The 16565-nt window shown below is 38.9% G+C and overlaps 1 protein-coding gene across 1 annotated transcript; it reads left to right on the top strand.

Moving 5' to 3' along the window:
• The first annotated feature begins 13453 nt into the window (after positions 1-13453).
• Positions 13454-16101, top strand: LOC101649081 (matrin-3). Its single transcript, XM_004704384.3, has one exon. It carries the CDS (start codon positions 13612-13614, stop codon positions 16099-16101), a length of 2490 nt encoding a protein of 829 aa, XP_004704441.1. The 5' UTR covers positions 13454-13611.
• The last annotated feature ends 464 nt before the right edge of the window (positions 16102-16565 follow it).

The raw sequence follows: 16565 nt of genomic DNA, 5'->3' as shown, positions 1-16565 counted from the left end.
CTGGCATTTGAAACACAGTGACATAGCTTCCAGCATCACAGAAACACACAAGCCACCACAGTGCATCAAAGTGGCAGACAAGTGGCTGAGTAGCCCAATAGTTATAAGAAGATTAGAGAACAACTCAACAGCTATATGCAAATCAAACCCTGGATGCAATCAATTGAAAGGAAATTTCCTCAGCAATGTGGCCTGCTTCCAACAGAAATGGACTCCGTGGAACAGCTAGGTTGCTTTTTGCTGGGTTTAGATCCTGAAACCAAGTCATCAATCTCTGGTTCTTTGGACTTGGGGCCAACAGTCTGCCATATTCCCTGCCAATCCTGCCATCAATAGCTTACCTGTTAACCTTGGATTCATTCATCTCTGCAGCCATCAACCTGCCATCTTCCTCTGGATATGAGTTCAACAGTCCCTGCAGCCATGAGTGTCAGGAGAAGTCTTGAAACCTGCCTGGACTTGGACTTGCCTGCTTTTACAACTTTCTTTTTTTCTTTTCATTTTCTTAATATAAAGATACCAGCTATGGTTCTACAAAAACAGCATCACAAGGATGAGTTTTCTAAACTGGTTCTCATGTCTAGTTAGTTGTCATGGCACTGATAACTCTGCCTCTATTAGTACTAATAATTCTGCCTATATTAGTAATGAGGGAGTGTTGATCCATGATGCTAGATAACAATGTTAATTCATAAAATATCACCACCAATAGATGAAGTATTAGTGAGAAGTAAGTATCTGGGTGATCATGTGTTTGATATTTTTCTGAAGTTTTGTCAGAATGAGAAGTATAGGGAACTTGGTATTATTTACAATAAACAAAGTGGTAAAGGAAAGAGGTGAACTCAAGGCTTCAGACTCACAGTTCAAAGCCCCATAAAAGATCTCATACTTTGAATGAAAGCTTATTTCTTATGGCAACAGAGCAGATACTGCCCAAAACTAAACTCAGTCTTATAACAAGACTGACTGAATTAAAATGCCAAGTGAACTCCCAATGTAGAATGGTGTCTGATTCTAAAGTGAAGGCATTGGGGGGGGGAGGGATGGGATCCTGAAACTTGGGATGAGATCATATGGGCAGTTAATCAGGAATATGAGTACATTGGGCTTCTGAGTATATATAAATTATACATACGAACTTTATAAATGTGGGTAAATATGTTCATGTAAACTATATATGTATGTGCCATGCACATAACAGAGGATGTACATAGTATTCAAGTACACATTAAACATCTCCAAAAAATTGACATTATGCTAGACCCCAAAGGAAGTAATCAATTTCAATGCATCAGGATTATACAGACTTTCATCTCTAATCACAATGTAATCAAATTAGGAACCAATGGCAAAAGATGATGAAAAAAGTAAATATGCAAGCAATAAAAAACTATGCTTCTAAATAATGAATTAGTCAAAGATGAAATTATAATGAATTTGCAATCATCAAATCAGGAGATTCCAAAATTAAGGGGAAGAAGCTAAAAGGTTGATTTTTGCCTCCACTTTATTTAATAACAGGAATTTTATGTAAGTGACTATTGTGGTATGCAATGCTGTATACTAGTTAGTTCCAGATTTTCTTTTTAAACATTTTATTAGGGGCTCATACAACTGTTATCCCAATCCATACACACATCAATTGTGTAAAGCACATCCGTACATCGTTTCTCAAAACATTTTCTCTCCATTTCAACCCCCGACATTAGGTTCTCATTTTTCCCCTCCCTCCCCGCTCCCCCCTCCCGCATGAGCCCTTGATAGTTTATAAATGGGTATTTTGTCATATCTTTTAGCCATGTATGATTTGTAATCTGAATGGGTCAAGATACTTAATGTCATAAATACATAAATTTTCTACAAATTAATTTATAAATTAAATTTAATTACTTTTAACTGTCTGTAATAGAATCTTTCAATCTGATTCCAAAATTCAATGGAAGAGAAAGGGGCCAAAAGGCCAGAAACATTCGAAAGCAAAGAAGACTAAATAAGGAGGACAGGTACTATCAAATATCTGTACTTACCATAAAACTCTAGAATTAACAGATGCAAAAGTAATTCAGGGATATAAATAGGCTAATGGGGGGTGGGGGGGGGTATTATATTAGCCTGAAAGTTAAACATGAAATGTTATAGAAAAACATAGTGTTTGTCTGGGTAGACTAGAGAAACAAATTCATAGACACCCATATGTGTATAAGAAAGGGGGTTATATACAAGAGTAATTGAATATTGAGGAAACATCCCAGCCCAGGCCAGATCAAGTCCCTAAACCTGATATTAGTCCATATGTCTGATACCAATCTATAAATTCCTCTTTAGACTCACGAAACACATGCAAAGATGCCAAATGCTGGAAGATCACAGGCCAGTGGGTGGGAAGTCTTGTGGATCCAGTGGTGTAAGCATCTCAGTGTTGGCAGGGGTTTCCATGTGGCTTCTCTGGCCCCAGAGATCTGGCTTCATCAGCCTCTGTCCAAGTGTCTTCTCCACAGGAATGTCTCACAGGGAGTGAGTAGAGAGAGAGCGTGTCTCCCGCCTCCAAGGAGGAATTCCCAGAATCCACAGTAGAAGGTCATGCCCACACAGGGGCCTCATTGGCTATATCCTGATTGACAGGCTAGACTCCACTCCTATCCTCTTAATTCTCAAATTGACACCTGATTATGTAACTACCTCACATACTTTATGACATCAGATAAAGCAGGAGTTCTGAAATAATATCTTAAAGGGTCAAATATTAAACAATGACAAACAGTTAAATATGACAAAAGAAAGGAAGTATTATGAACAGCCTTTACCAATGTTTTTTTTGTATTTTTGAACCAGTTCATGTTGCCTTTTTCTGCTAGATATTTCAATGAATATTTCTCTTAAATAACAACATTATAATTTAGAAGTCTAGAAATTTAACATCAGTAAAATTTAATTTATGCATTGCATTCAAATTCATCAATTCTCCTAGTAACAGCATTTATAGAATTTTTTTTATTGGTTCAGGACCATTCTTTAAATGACCAATCACTTTATCCACATTGTTATTTCTCAATTTCTTAAAATTTTCTGGCACAGATATCTGAGTCCATGACCTTAGTAATGGAACTGTGTAAAATGCATAGACTGCCACCCTCCCATTTCCAGTACAGGCTCCCACAGTTAGATGTCTGTCGTGCTACTGCTGAATTATCTAGATTTTCCCCCTTTGAAGCTATACTTGCTTATGTTGGTCTAATCACCTAATGAGCCAGATCATCTAAAATTATATTTTTAGTCTTGCTACTAAACTAATTGTTGTTTATTCTGACTTCTTTTTTTTTGTAACATCCTGGAGCTTTCAGAGAGTTTTCTAACCCCCCTCCCCCAACAAAAACAAAACAAAACAAAAAAAACTTACTGACAAATACCATCGAAGTCCGAAAACAGTGGCTTACTGCTGGATGTGAAGCCAGAGAACTGTAGTCATCAGGAACTAGGTCGAATCCAGCTAGTGTCCTGTCTCCTGTCTTTGGCTAGTCTTCAATTTCCAGAACCATTTGTTAATCTTTCGGCTTTTGTATTCTTCTTTGGTCGCTGCCTCTAGAACTTTAAGAACATGCATTCTCGGTTTATCTTCCTTTCTGAAGACAAACATGTATTCCTGCAATACTCCTCTACATGTAAATAGAAACACAAGAACATGTCTGCAATCTTGATGGTAACAGCCTTCTGTGACATGATTATAATCATGGTCTCTGCGAAGGATCTTAGGGCTGGGTGTTGTAGTTGAAATACAGATCACACCTTCATACTATAATTATTCTTATTTTCTGAAATTTAATTATGTGCCCATAATTAGGCACTCACTAGAGGCTTGTCTTTCAGTAACCTCTTTTAGCCTGACTTGTAACTCACAGTTTTTGAAGATGTGTTAAAGACAATGCAACACTCTTTTCTTTTTTTCACATTTGGAACACTTAGTATTTTACCAGCTTTCGCTGTTTTCAACCCAACAATAAAGTTCTATTGTTTCTCTCTTTATAGGAGTTCTAGCGACATGCTACTCTTTGACATTACTTAACTGCTCATGGAACATAGAGAACTGCGCAAATCACACGTGTACAACTCAAATTTCGGGGCCATAACCTCACACGGGGCATGATGAACCGCTCTCTGAAGCCAGGGGAAGGGTCTTTCTCTCTGGGGAGACCAGGTCTACATGGTCCACTTCAGGCACCTGGTCTCCTGGTGGGTGCCCAGACAGCGCACGGTGCAGTAGCGGGCGCCAGAGCGCAACACTCTTTTCAATGCCAAGCCTTTTTAACCCACCACCAGCTCCTGAGAGAAGGAGGTTATTGGCTCCCTAAAGTTATGTTAGAATCCTTATATAGGGTGAGTCAGAATCAACCCAATGGAAATGGGTTTGCTTTTCGGTTGGTCTCTTCTGTTAGCATTTACTTAGATTCCAGTAGCCACATCCCTGCAACTGCAACAGCACATTACTGAGTGCGTAGAGCCACAGTAGGACAGGGTCATACACCCCCGACACCAAACCAAAGCGATTGCATTCAGGTTGATTCTGAGTCATGAGGACCCTATGTGATGCAATGTAGAAAACTGATCCACGGAAGTTTCTTAGCTTAGTGACTTTTCAGACTTTCTTAGCTGTGACTTTTCAGGAACCCTAAGACTTCCCTTCAGTACAGAGATGTTGGGTGGGTTCAAATAACCAACCGTTTGGACTCTGCCCCTGTTGGGTTTCTGAGACAGTAAATCCTTACTGGAGCAGACCGCCTCAGCTGATGAGTTTGAACTACTGACCTTCCAGTCAGCAGCCCAGCGTAACCCGCTAAGCTCCTAAGGCTACTTGCAGCACACAGGGACATTACAAGACCACTCAAATTAAGAAGGGCTGGAGACCCTGTCATGCCACCAAACCAATAACGAAACCCTATTTCGGGTTTTATAAACTCAAAACTCTATGTCAATTCTGACTCGTGGCAGCCTGTATAGGACACGCTGTAACTGCCTCTCTGGGCTTCCAGGACTACAATTCTTGACGGGAGTAGAAAGCCCTGTCTATCTCCCGCGGAGAGGCTGGGGTTTTCAAACTGTGCACCTTGCTGATCGCAGGCCAATGTGTAACCGCTGCACCACCGGGGCTCCTCATAGGGTTTTATGGAGGCCAAGTGTTTATGGGAGCTGGTAGCCTCCCTCACCTTTCTCTTGGAGAAAAGCTTCTGGGTTTGAACCACGACCTTTCAGTTGGAATAGTGCCATGCTTACCTGATAGTGCCACCAGGGATTCATCCACTTTCAAGTGAGTTCTGGCTTTCTGCTGTGATTGCAATTGTTTCAAGAAAATTTTATTAAAATTCTGTAAATTATCTTTAAGAAACTAACTTACAAATGCGGCTAGACCAGAGGATGTGCACTGGTACAGATAGGAACTGGAAACACAGGGAATCCAGGACAGATGATCCCTTCAGGACCAGTGGTGAGAATGGTGATACCTGGAGGGTGGAGGGAAGGTGGGGTAGAAAGGGGGAACTGATTACAAGGATCTGCATATAACCTCCTCCCTGGGGATTGGACAACAGATAAGTAGGTGAAGAGAGGAAGACATCAGACAGTGTAAGACATGAAAAAATAATAATAATTTATAAGTTATCAAGGGTTCATGGGGGGTGGGGAGCAGGGAGGGAGTGGGGAAAAATGAGGAGCTGATACCAAGGGCTTAAGTGGAGAGCAAATGTTTTGAGAATGATGAGGGCAATGAATGTACAGATGTGCTTGACACAATGGATGGATGGATGGATTGTAATAAGAGTTGTATGAGCCCCCAATAAAATGATTTTAAAAAAGAAAGAAACTAACTTTTGAACTAAGGAGAAAAAAATAAAATCTACCCTCACAGTCAGCAGTTAAATCTACCAGTCGCTCCCCAGGAGAAAGACCAGTCTCCCGCATGAAGAGTCCCGGTGGCAGTTCTACACTATCCCATACGGTCCATATGGTGTGTATGGACTCGATGGCAGGGATTTTGGTTTCTTTGCTTTTACAACCAGAGTAACAATTTAGGAAAACAGCATAGCATGTTCTAAATTCAAATACTTTAGAAAGCTCTAGATGGTTCTCAACCTTCCTAATGCCACAACCCTTTAATACAGTTCCTCATGTGGTGGTGACCCCCAACCATAACATTATTTTTGTTGCTGCTTCATAACTGTCATTTTGCTACTGTTATGCATTGGGCAACCCCTGTGTATGGGGCGTTCGACCCCCAAAAGGGTCGCGACCCACAGGTTGAGAAGCACTGCTCTAGATAGACACTCTGGATTTTGGGGGGCAATATTTTTTTTACTTCTCCTCATATAACAGCATTATGTAGCATGGCCAAAAGGTGAAAACAACCCAAGGATCCATCAACAGATGACTAGCTAAACCAAATGCCCGATAGCCATCTACTGTCCTGTTCTGAAATTCTGGTCCACGTACAACAGACAAATCCTGAAAATAGTCATATCCAGGGAAGTAAGCCAGGTTCCAAATACCAACTGATTAATATATAAAATTCCACTTAACAGAAACATCCAGACAAGGCAAATTCACAGAGGCAGAAAGTAGACTAGACATAAGCAGAGGCTGGAGATGAGGAGAAATCAGGAATGATTGCTTAATGGAGTGAAGAAAAATTTGAAATAGATAATAGTGGTAGTTGACAACAGTATGAATGAATTAGTGACACTTAACAATGGTTAAATTGTCAAATTCTTAATGTATTTTACCACAATAAAAAATTTAAAGAATGTAAACAATTTCAATAATTTTATAATGAGTATATATTGAATGATAGTAAAATATACTATAAAGTAATGTTAATGTAGCTACTAGAAAATGTGAAATTACTTTTGTGGGCCAATTTATTTATTTAACAGCTTTATTGGCACATAATCTACAGATCATACATTTTAATAACTCCATCCCATCAAGAATTGTGCAATCATCACCACAATGCATTTAGCACATTTCCTTCTTTCTTGTACTCATTGTTATCAGCGCCTCTTTCCCCCAACCTCTCCTGCCACACCCCCACAAAACCGTTAATCCAGTTACTATCTCCTATCTCCATAGTTTCAGCTAGCCTGGATTTCATATACAGGAAAACATACAAAAACAAAATAAAACAGAAAAACCTCAATCAAAGAGAAAGTAGAAAACATTAAAAACTAGAACAATTTTTAAATGGGTCAAAAGAGAGATCAAAGAATAAGATGTTAATTTTATCCTAACAATATCTGCAAGAATGCACTTTCCAATACACTGCACGACAGTAAGGCTGTTCCCTAGTCTATGGTCAGGGAATCACCACAGGCTTACATCTATCCATGAGACTGCAAGTGGATTTTGGCTTCCACTGCAGTCCATAGCCTTCTACAAAGCAGGTGTTCACAGTTTAAGTTCTGATTCCATTCCCTTCAGACTTCATTTATATTATTTATAATCTTGGCTCACACAGACTGGTATGTTTCTTCCATGTGGATTTAAGTGTTACCTCACTTAGATGGCTGTTTATTTGAAAACAAAACTTTAAGATCCCAGACACTATTCTTTTTAATAGCCAGGCACCACCTAGTTTTTTTTTGCCACACTTTACTATAGCTTCCTTAACTTCAGTGATCTCTTGATGAAGGTGAGCGTCAAGCAGGGCCATTTCATAAGAACTAATTTTTCTTAGATTTAAGGCTAGAATTAAGTGCCAGCCCTCAAATCCATTCATATATCTATGGTTTATATGTGTCTCTGGTTCACCGTAGAAGCATCATTATCGTTTTATGTTTGAGAACATTATCAATCATCTCCCTGGGGCATAAGGTAATTCTTTTGATAATGTCATTACTTTAGTCCATGTTACAGGATTTAAAACACAGTTGAAAAAGTCTAGGCCAGCTAGACACTGCAACATATGAATTATTGACTTGTGCATATTTAACTCTTAAGTGGCTAGACACCATTTACACAAAGTGGTTGGTGACAGGGAAAAAACCTTCATTAATATTCATTGACAGGGACATATTCTTGCCTATCAGATTAATACATGACATAAAAAGCAAGGAGGGCATTAAAAAAGTTAAGTTATATAGTAGAACATTGTTGAGGATAGTGCCGGAGGATGGGCTCTTTACTGATGGGAAACGACAGCAAATATGGAGAACCAGCTCAAAAAAACTGATGATCAGAACTTGGAATGTGCGAATCTAGGAAAGTATGACTCTAGGAAAATTGGAAGTCATCAAAAATGAAATGGAATGAATAACGATCTATATCTTAGGCATTAGTGAGCTGAAATGGACTAGGATTGGCTATTTTGAATCAGAAAACCTATGATTTCTATGCCTGGAATAAAACAATCAAGAGGAATGATGTGGAATTTATTGTGAAAAACTATATGCCAAAATCATTCATGAAATAGTATGCTGTCTGTGATAGGATTATATCTATCTGTCTTGAAGGAAATTCAACCACATGAGTATTATTCAAATTTATGCAACAACCACAAAAGCTAGTGGTGAAGAAATGGAAGAATTCTACCAATGACTTCAGTCTGAAATTGATCAAAAATGCAATCAAAATACATTATTAATTATTGGTGATTGGAATGCAAAAGTTGAAAGCAGAGGAAGGAACAGTATTTGGAACATATGGACTTAGTGATAGAAATGAAGCTGGAGATCGCATGATAGAATTTTGCAAGACCAGTGATAGTTCAAAGCAAATACATTTCTCACGACAGAAAAGGTGACTATACACATGAAATTCTTCAGATGGGATGCACGGAAATCAAACTGATTACATCTGTAGGAAGAGATGATGGAAAAGATCAACATCAGCAGTTAAAATCAGGCCAGGGACGAACTGTGGGACAGACCATCAATTGCTCAGATGTAAGTTCAGGAAAAGCTGAAGAAAATTAAAACAAGTCCATGGGAGCCTAAATACAGCCTTCAGTCTATACCACCCGAATTTTGAGAACATCTCAAGAGCAGATTTGATGCATTGAATACTAAGGACAGATGACCTGATGGGTTGTGGGAGGACATTAGGAATATCATATGTGAAGAAAGCACGAGGTCATTAAAACGACAGGAGAGAAAGAAAGGATCAAAAGTGGATGGCAGAAGAGACGCTGAAACTTGCTTTTAACCAGAGTAGCTAAAGCAAATGGCACAAGGATGAAATCAAAGAACTGAACAGAAAACTCAAAGGGGAGCTCTCAAAGTCAAACCTAACTATTACAAGGAAATGTGCGAAGAACTAGAATTAGAAAACCAAAAGGGAAGAACACGCTCAGCACATCTTGAACCAGAACATAGGTTGGGGTGGGTGGCAGGTGTGGGTGGTGGTGGTGTGTGAGTGGCGTGGTTTAAAATCAGGAAAGGTGCCAAAGGGTTGTATCCTCATCATGCTTATTCAACCTTCATGTGGAGCAAATCCTCAGAGAAGCTGGGCGACATGAAGAAGAATGTGGCATCAGGACTGGAGGAAAGCTAGTTAATGATCTGAGATATGCAGGTGACACAGTATTACTTGCTGAAAATGAAAAAGACATGGCGCACTTGCTGATGAAGATCAAGGATTTATTTCAGCCTTCAACATGGATTACAAATCGATATAAAGAAACCAAAATCCTCACAACTGGACCAATAAGCAGCATTATGATAAATGGAGAAGAGATTGAATTTGTCAAGGCTTTTGCCTTGCTTGGCTGCATTATCAATCCTTATGGAAGCAGCAGTCAAGAGATCAAGTAATGCATTGCATTAGTTAAAACTGTGGCACAAGATCTCTTCAGGGTATTGAGAAGCAAGGATGTTACTTTGAGGACTAAGTCGCTCCTTACTCAATCCATGGTATTTTCAATTGCCTCCTATGCGTTTGAGTGTTGGGCATTGAATAATGAAGACTGAAGAATTAATGCATTTGCTATATAATATAACATGCTAGCCTATAAAATATCATGTTTCATAGACTAACATGTGTTATATTATATAGCAAAACACATCTTATGTAATATATATATCAAAGAAGTCCCTTGAGGCGATGGATTGACACCTGGCAGCAACCATGGGCTCAGGCACAGGAGTCATTGTGAGCAAACCCAAGTCCTGTACCCTGGGATAATACTCACCCTCTTCTCAAGTTAGGGCGCTTCCATTTCTAATGATAGTGGAAATTACCCTTCCCCCGTCCCCAGGAAAATTCAAATCATACTAGATTCATTTTTTCTTTTAAAGTTAATATTTTGAAAAAATAAGAATGAATGTATGACATTATTCTTTTTTTAATCATTTTATTGGGGCTCATACAAATCCTCACAATACACAGATCAATTGTGTAAAGCACACCTATACATTTGTTGCCCTCATCATTCCCAAAATTCGCTTTCCTCTTGGGTCCCCGGAATCAGCTCATTTTCCTTTCTCTGCCCTCTCCCCCCTCCCCCATGAACCCTTAATAATTTATAAATTATTATTATATCTTATCTTACACTGCCCGGCGTCTCCCTTCACTCACCCCTCTGCTGCCCATCCCCCAGAGAGGAGGTTATATGTAGATCCCTGTGATCAATTCTCCCTTTCTACCCACCCCTCTCCCCTCCTGGTATCGCCACTGTCACTCCTGGTCCTGAGGGGTTCATCTGTCCTAGATTCCCTGCGTTTCCAGTTCCCATCTGTACCGCTGTGCATCCTCTGGTCTAAGCAGGTTTGCAAGGCAGAATTGGGGTCATGGTAGTTGGGGGGAGGAAGCGTTTAAGAACTAGAGGGAGGTTGTGGGCTTCATATGACATTATTCTTTTTAATGTATTTTTCTCCTCTCTCCCCTCAATATCCTATTCCTTCCCTCTTCCTTTTGGTGCCCCCGTCCCCTGGCCTCTTTCTAGTCATCCGTCTTCTCTTTTAGTTTCAAAACATTTCTCTTTCTTTGTTTTTCCTTATAATAATGGTGTTATTAAGTATTTATTGACTGAGTTTGCTAAGCATAATATTCTCCAGTTTTGTCTACCTCTTGTGGTGTTTAAGAGAGTTGTCAATGTTTTATTTTGATGCATAATATTCCACTGTATGAATGTACTAGAGTTTATCTAATCCTCTCTAAATGGAATTTTTGTTTGTTTCCATGCTTTTGCTATTATGAAAATTGCTGCAATAAACATACCTGTGCATCTGTCTGTCTGTGTTGTAGTCTTTATTTGTTTAGGGCATGTACCCAGGAAAGAGATTGCTGTCTCATATTTGTATTCACATTTGTTTAAGAAAGTGCCATACTGTCAGTTCTACAGTCGCACCAGCACTGTGAAAGCATTCTGATCTCTCTGCAACCTCTCCAGCATTTATTATTTTCTGTTTTATTGAATTTTGCTTAAAGTGTCCATGTGAGGTGAGATCTCATTGTTGCTTTAAATTATATTTCTCTTATTACTAATGTACTTGAACATTTCTTCATATGGTTGTTGGCCACTTGGAATATTGTCTTTGGTAAATTGTCCATATTTTGTGCCCATAATTTTAATTAGGTTATTTTTATTTTCTTGTTAAGATGGTGTAGTTTTCTACAGATTTTAGAGATTAGCTGTTTATCTGATAAATTATTACTAAATATTTTTTCCTAAACTGTTAACTCTTTTGATGAAGTCTTTTGATATGCATAACCATCACAGCCTCCTACCTACTTTGTTTTTATTTTTTATTAACGTTTTATTTTTCCTGGGTTTCTTTCTTTCCATAGACAGGTGGTGATTGGTTTTTCTATTTCTTGAAGAATGATGGTAGGATTTGAATTGGAATTGCATTGAATTTGTGAAGTATTTTTGTAAATATTGAAATTTTTACAATGTTAAGCTTTCCTAACCAGGAACATGGTAGCTTGTTCCATGTGTGTACATTTCTTTTGGTTTCTGGTAGGAGTGTTTTGCAGTTTTTTTGTATGTTTTTTGTTTCACTGGTAAAATTTATACCTACATGTTGTATCTTTTGTGTAGCTATTATAAATGGTATTTTTCTTTAAAATCCTTTTAGTGTCATCTTTAATATACAAAAATCTAACGGATATATGTATATTGATCTTACAGTCTGCCTCACTAACAAATATTTCAATTAGTTCAATTTTTTAAATGGAATCTTTAGGGTTTTCTGTATATCAGATTATACTGTATGACATTATTCTTCAAGTTTTAATGACTTTGACATTTATTTCGAGAAGAGGATACTTTGTCCAAAAAAGTCAATTTGTTTTGGGATAAAATTTTCACATTTTATGAAGCTTTCTGAGATTTAAAATGTTTTAAATAAATTTAAATTTAATAAATTTAATAAATTTTCAGAATACTTCTGATACTAGTGCTAGATCTACTCAGGTTAAGTATAACTGTGACACATTTTCTTTTGTGTACTCCTAAGAGTGAGTGAAAAACCGATTGGTGACTGTTTATGCTGTTTTAATGCTGCTTATGCTGTTTTTCATTTATGCTGGTTTTGTCTTCTGCACAGTAAAAAGCACGGAAAGGACAGTCATTGTACTGTTCGCAATGTTATGAATCACTGGCAACTTTGTTGGTCTTGGGAATTTACTGTTTTCTAATCTGTGCTTGGTGACCTTTAACTTTCCTATAATATTTGCTACAAAATTAAGAAATCAGACTTCTTGCAAAGCACCCCTGGCTATTAATTTTCCATTGGTCAGTAGTTTGTATTAATTATTCCTTAAGGCTAGAACAGGGCATCCTGATAGCTGCTTTTTAAAAATCTGAAAAGGGATGATTCTGAAGCTAGACTCCCAAGCTTTGAGTTTTTGATGCTTAGTAGCTGAGTAACTTTGGGCAACTTATTTACCCTTTCTTAACTCAGTTTATTTGTTAATCAAGTGAAGTTCTATGTCATAGAAACCACTTCAAAGTTTGGTGACTGTTTTGTTGTTGTTAGGTGCCATCGAGTCAGTTCTGACCCTTAGTGACCTTACGCACAGCCCAGGCCTGAGCCATCCTCCCAATTGTTCTTAGGTTGGAACTCCTTATTGTGGCCACTGTCACTCTAGCTCATTAAGGGCCTTCCTCTTTTTCGCTGCCACTCCGCTTTACTGAGCATGATGTCCTTCTCCAGGGACTGCTCCCTCAAGGCTTGCCATCCTTGACTCTAAGGAGCACTCTGGCTATACGTCTTCCAAGACAGATTGCTTTGTCCTTTTAGCAGCCCATGCTACTTCCAATATTCTTCTCCAGCACCACAATTCAAATACATCGATTCTTCTTTGGTCTTCCTTACTCAATGTCCAACTTTCACATGCATATGATGCTATTGAAAATATTACGGTTTAGGTAAGCGTACCTCAGTCCTCAAAGTAGCGTTCTTGCTTTCCAATGCTCTAAAGAAGTCTTGTGTAGCAAATTTACCCAATGAAACACAAAGCTGGTTCTCAGCTTGAAGAAGAGTCTACCGTCCTTATTGATCCTTTTTCTTGGCGTTACCATTTTTGAAGCAAAGTTAACCTAACTTTCTAGTGTGAGCTTTCTTTTTGGCCATCTTAAAAAAAATTTTTTTTTAATCTGTACAATAGACAAGAGATAGTTCTACAATGTCCAAGTCATTCCAGCAGTCATCTCTCGGTAGGGACTCACAGGGTCATGGGCGTGACCTGTCTGCAGCAGGAATAGGCCTTCTTGCTGCTGCTACCCAGTCTTTAAGTATGCCAGCATCTCTTGGAAGGATGAACCAGGGTACTGCACGCCTTGCTAGTTTAATGAATCTTGGAATGAGTTCTTCATTGAATCAACAAGGAGCTCATAGTGCACTGTCTTCTGCTAGTACTTCTTCCCATAATTTGCAGTCTATATTTAACATTGGAAGTAGAGGTCCACTCCCTTTATCTTCTCAACACCGTGGAGATGCAGACCAGGCCAGTAATATTTTGGCCAGCTTTGGTCTGTCTGCTAGAGACTTAGATGAACTGAGTCGTTATCCAGAGGACAAGATTACTCCTGAGAATCTGCCCCAAATCCTTCTACAGCTTAAAAGGAGGAGAACTGAAGAAGGCCCTACATTGAGTTATGGTAGAGATGGCAGATCTGCTACACGGGAGCCACCATACAGAGTACCTAGGGATGATTGGGAAGAAAAAAGGCACTTTAGAAGAGATAGTTTTGATGATCGTGGTCCTAGTCTCAACCCAGTGCTTGATTATGACCATGGAAGTCGTTCCCAAGAATCTGGTTATTATGACAGAATGGATTATGAAGATGACAGATTAAGAGATGGAGAAAGGTGTAGGGATGATTCTTTTTTTGGTGAGACCTCGCATAACTATCATAAATTTGACAGTGAGTATGAGAGAATGGGACGTGGTCCTGGCCCCTTACAAGAGAGATCTCTCTTTGAGAAAAAGAGAGGCGCTCCTCCAAGTAGCAATATTGAAGACTTCCATGGACTCTTACCGAAGGGTTATCCCCATCTGTGCTCTATATGTGATTTGCCAGTGCATTCTAATAAGGAGTGGAGTCAACATATCAATGGAGCAAGTCACAGCCGCAGATGCCAGCTGCTTCTTGAAATCTACCCTGAATGGAATCCTGACAATGATACGGGACATACCATGGGTGATCCATTTATGTTGCAGCAGTCTACAAACCCAGCACCAGGAATTCTGGGACCTCCACCTCCTTCATTTCATCTTGGGGGACCAGCAGTTGGACCAAGAGGAAATCTGGGTGCCGGAAATGGAAACCTGCAAGGACCAAGACACATGCAGAAAGGCAGAGTGGAAACTAGCCGAGTTGTTCATATCATGGATTTTCAGCGAGGGAAAAACCTGAGGTACCAACTTTTACAGCTGGTGGAGCCATTTGGAGTCATTTCAAATCATCTGATTCTAAATAAAATGAATGAGGCATTTATTGAAATGTCAACCACAGAAGATGCTCAGGCTGCAGTGGATTATTACACAACTACACCAGCATTAGTATTTGGGAAGCCAGTGAGAGTTCATTTGTCACAGAAGTATAAAAGAATAAAGAAACCCGAAGGAAAGCCAGATCAGAAGTTTGATCAAAAGCAAGAGCTTGGACGTGTGATACATCTCAGCAATTTACCCCATTCTGGTTATTCTGACAGTGCTGTCCTCAAACTTGCAGAACCTTATGGGAAAATAAAGAATTACATCTTGATGAGAATGAAAAGTCAGGCCTTTATTGAGATGGAGACCAGAGAAGATGCAATGGCAATGGTTGATCAATGCTTGAAAAAGGCTCTGTGGTTTCAAGGAAGATGTGTGAAGGTTGACCTGTCTGAAAAATACAAAAAATTGGTACTGAGGATTCCCAACAGAGGCATTGACTTACTGAAAAAAGATAAATCTCGAAAAAGATCTTATTCTCCCGATGGTAAAGAATCTCCAAGTGATAAGAAGTCCAAAACTGATGGTTCCCAGAAGAATGAAAGTCCAGCTGAAGGCAAAGAACAAGAGGAGAAGTCAGGTGAAGATTGTGAGAAAGATACCAAGGATGACCAGACAGAGCAAGAACCTAGCATGCTTCTTGAATCTGAAGATGAGCTACTTGTAGATGAAGAAGAAGCAGCCGCACTGCTAGAAAGTGGCAGTTCAGTGGGGGATGAGACTGATCTTGCTAATTTAGGTGATGTGGCTTCTGATGGGAAAAAGGACCCTTCGGACAAAACTGTGAAAAAAGATGGAAGTTCTTCAGCAAAGAAAAGACTTAAAAAGCGTCGTTTCCCAGGGAGTATGGAAGGTTTTGTCACTCTAGATGAGGTTGGTGATGAGGAAGATTCGGAACTTCAGAAACTTCGTAAATCGGGCATGGCATTTAAATCTGGTGACAAAAATTATGATGGTTTGGTTGAAATTAAGGTGGACAAGATCGAGGAACTTGATCAAGAAAATGAGGCAGCGTTGGAAAATGGAATTAAAAACGAGGAAAGTACAGAGACAGGCGCTGAATCTGCTGAGAATGCTGATGATCCCAACAAAGATACAAATGAAAATGCTGATGGCCAAAGTGATGAAAACAAGGAGGATTATACAGAAGAGCGCAGACAGAAGAAGGAGGCTTAATGATTTGTTTAAATCTTATAGCAGAAATGCGTATACATTTAAGTTAATGAAGAGTAGTTTTTGTTTTATCAGAATGGCAACAGACAGAAGAACTTTGTGTAGAGGCTGATGTCATAAGCTACTTAAGATAACTTGCACCACTAAGTAAAAGATGTTAGAGCCTTTCAGAGAAATAAAATTTAGTAGTTCCAGGCTTCAAAGAAATGTCAACTTTTGATTCCATTCAATAAAGAACAAAACCAATTGTATTTTTATTACTTTCATTTGAAACATTCCACATTTTAATCTGAGCCTTGTTACAGACATTTTATTTTGAGTTTGATGCTTTTTGTTTGCATTTTGTATTTCAGAACTTCATTAATAAGATTGGGAATTAGAATGCAGGTGCAGTTTTCTTTTAATGTCACGCTGTTATTTAGATAATAAGAAATATTCCGAAATTGTCTTTAGATTTTGTAATTTTT

This window comes from Echinops telfairi, unplaced genomic scaffold (genome assembly GCF_000313985.2).
Source record: "Echinops telfairi isolate 266 unplaced genomic scaffold, ASM31398v2 ScPeMD7_7467;HRSCAF=8505_0, whole genome shotgun sequence".
NCBI lineage: Eukaryota > Metazoa > Chordata > Mammalia > Afrosoricida > Tenrecidae > Echinops > Echinops telfairi.
The sequence above is the reverse complement of the archived record's forward strand: the minus strand, read 5'-3'. Positions and strand labels throughout refer to the sequence as shown.

Bases quoted from the DNA above. Each gene is read 5' to 3' on its own strand.
- LOC101649081 (XM_004704384.3), top strand. From the start codon at position 13,612: ATGTCCAAGTCATTCCAGCAGTCATCTCTCGGTAGGGACTCACAGGGT.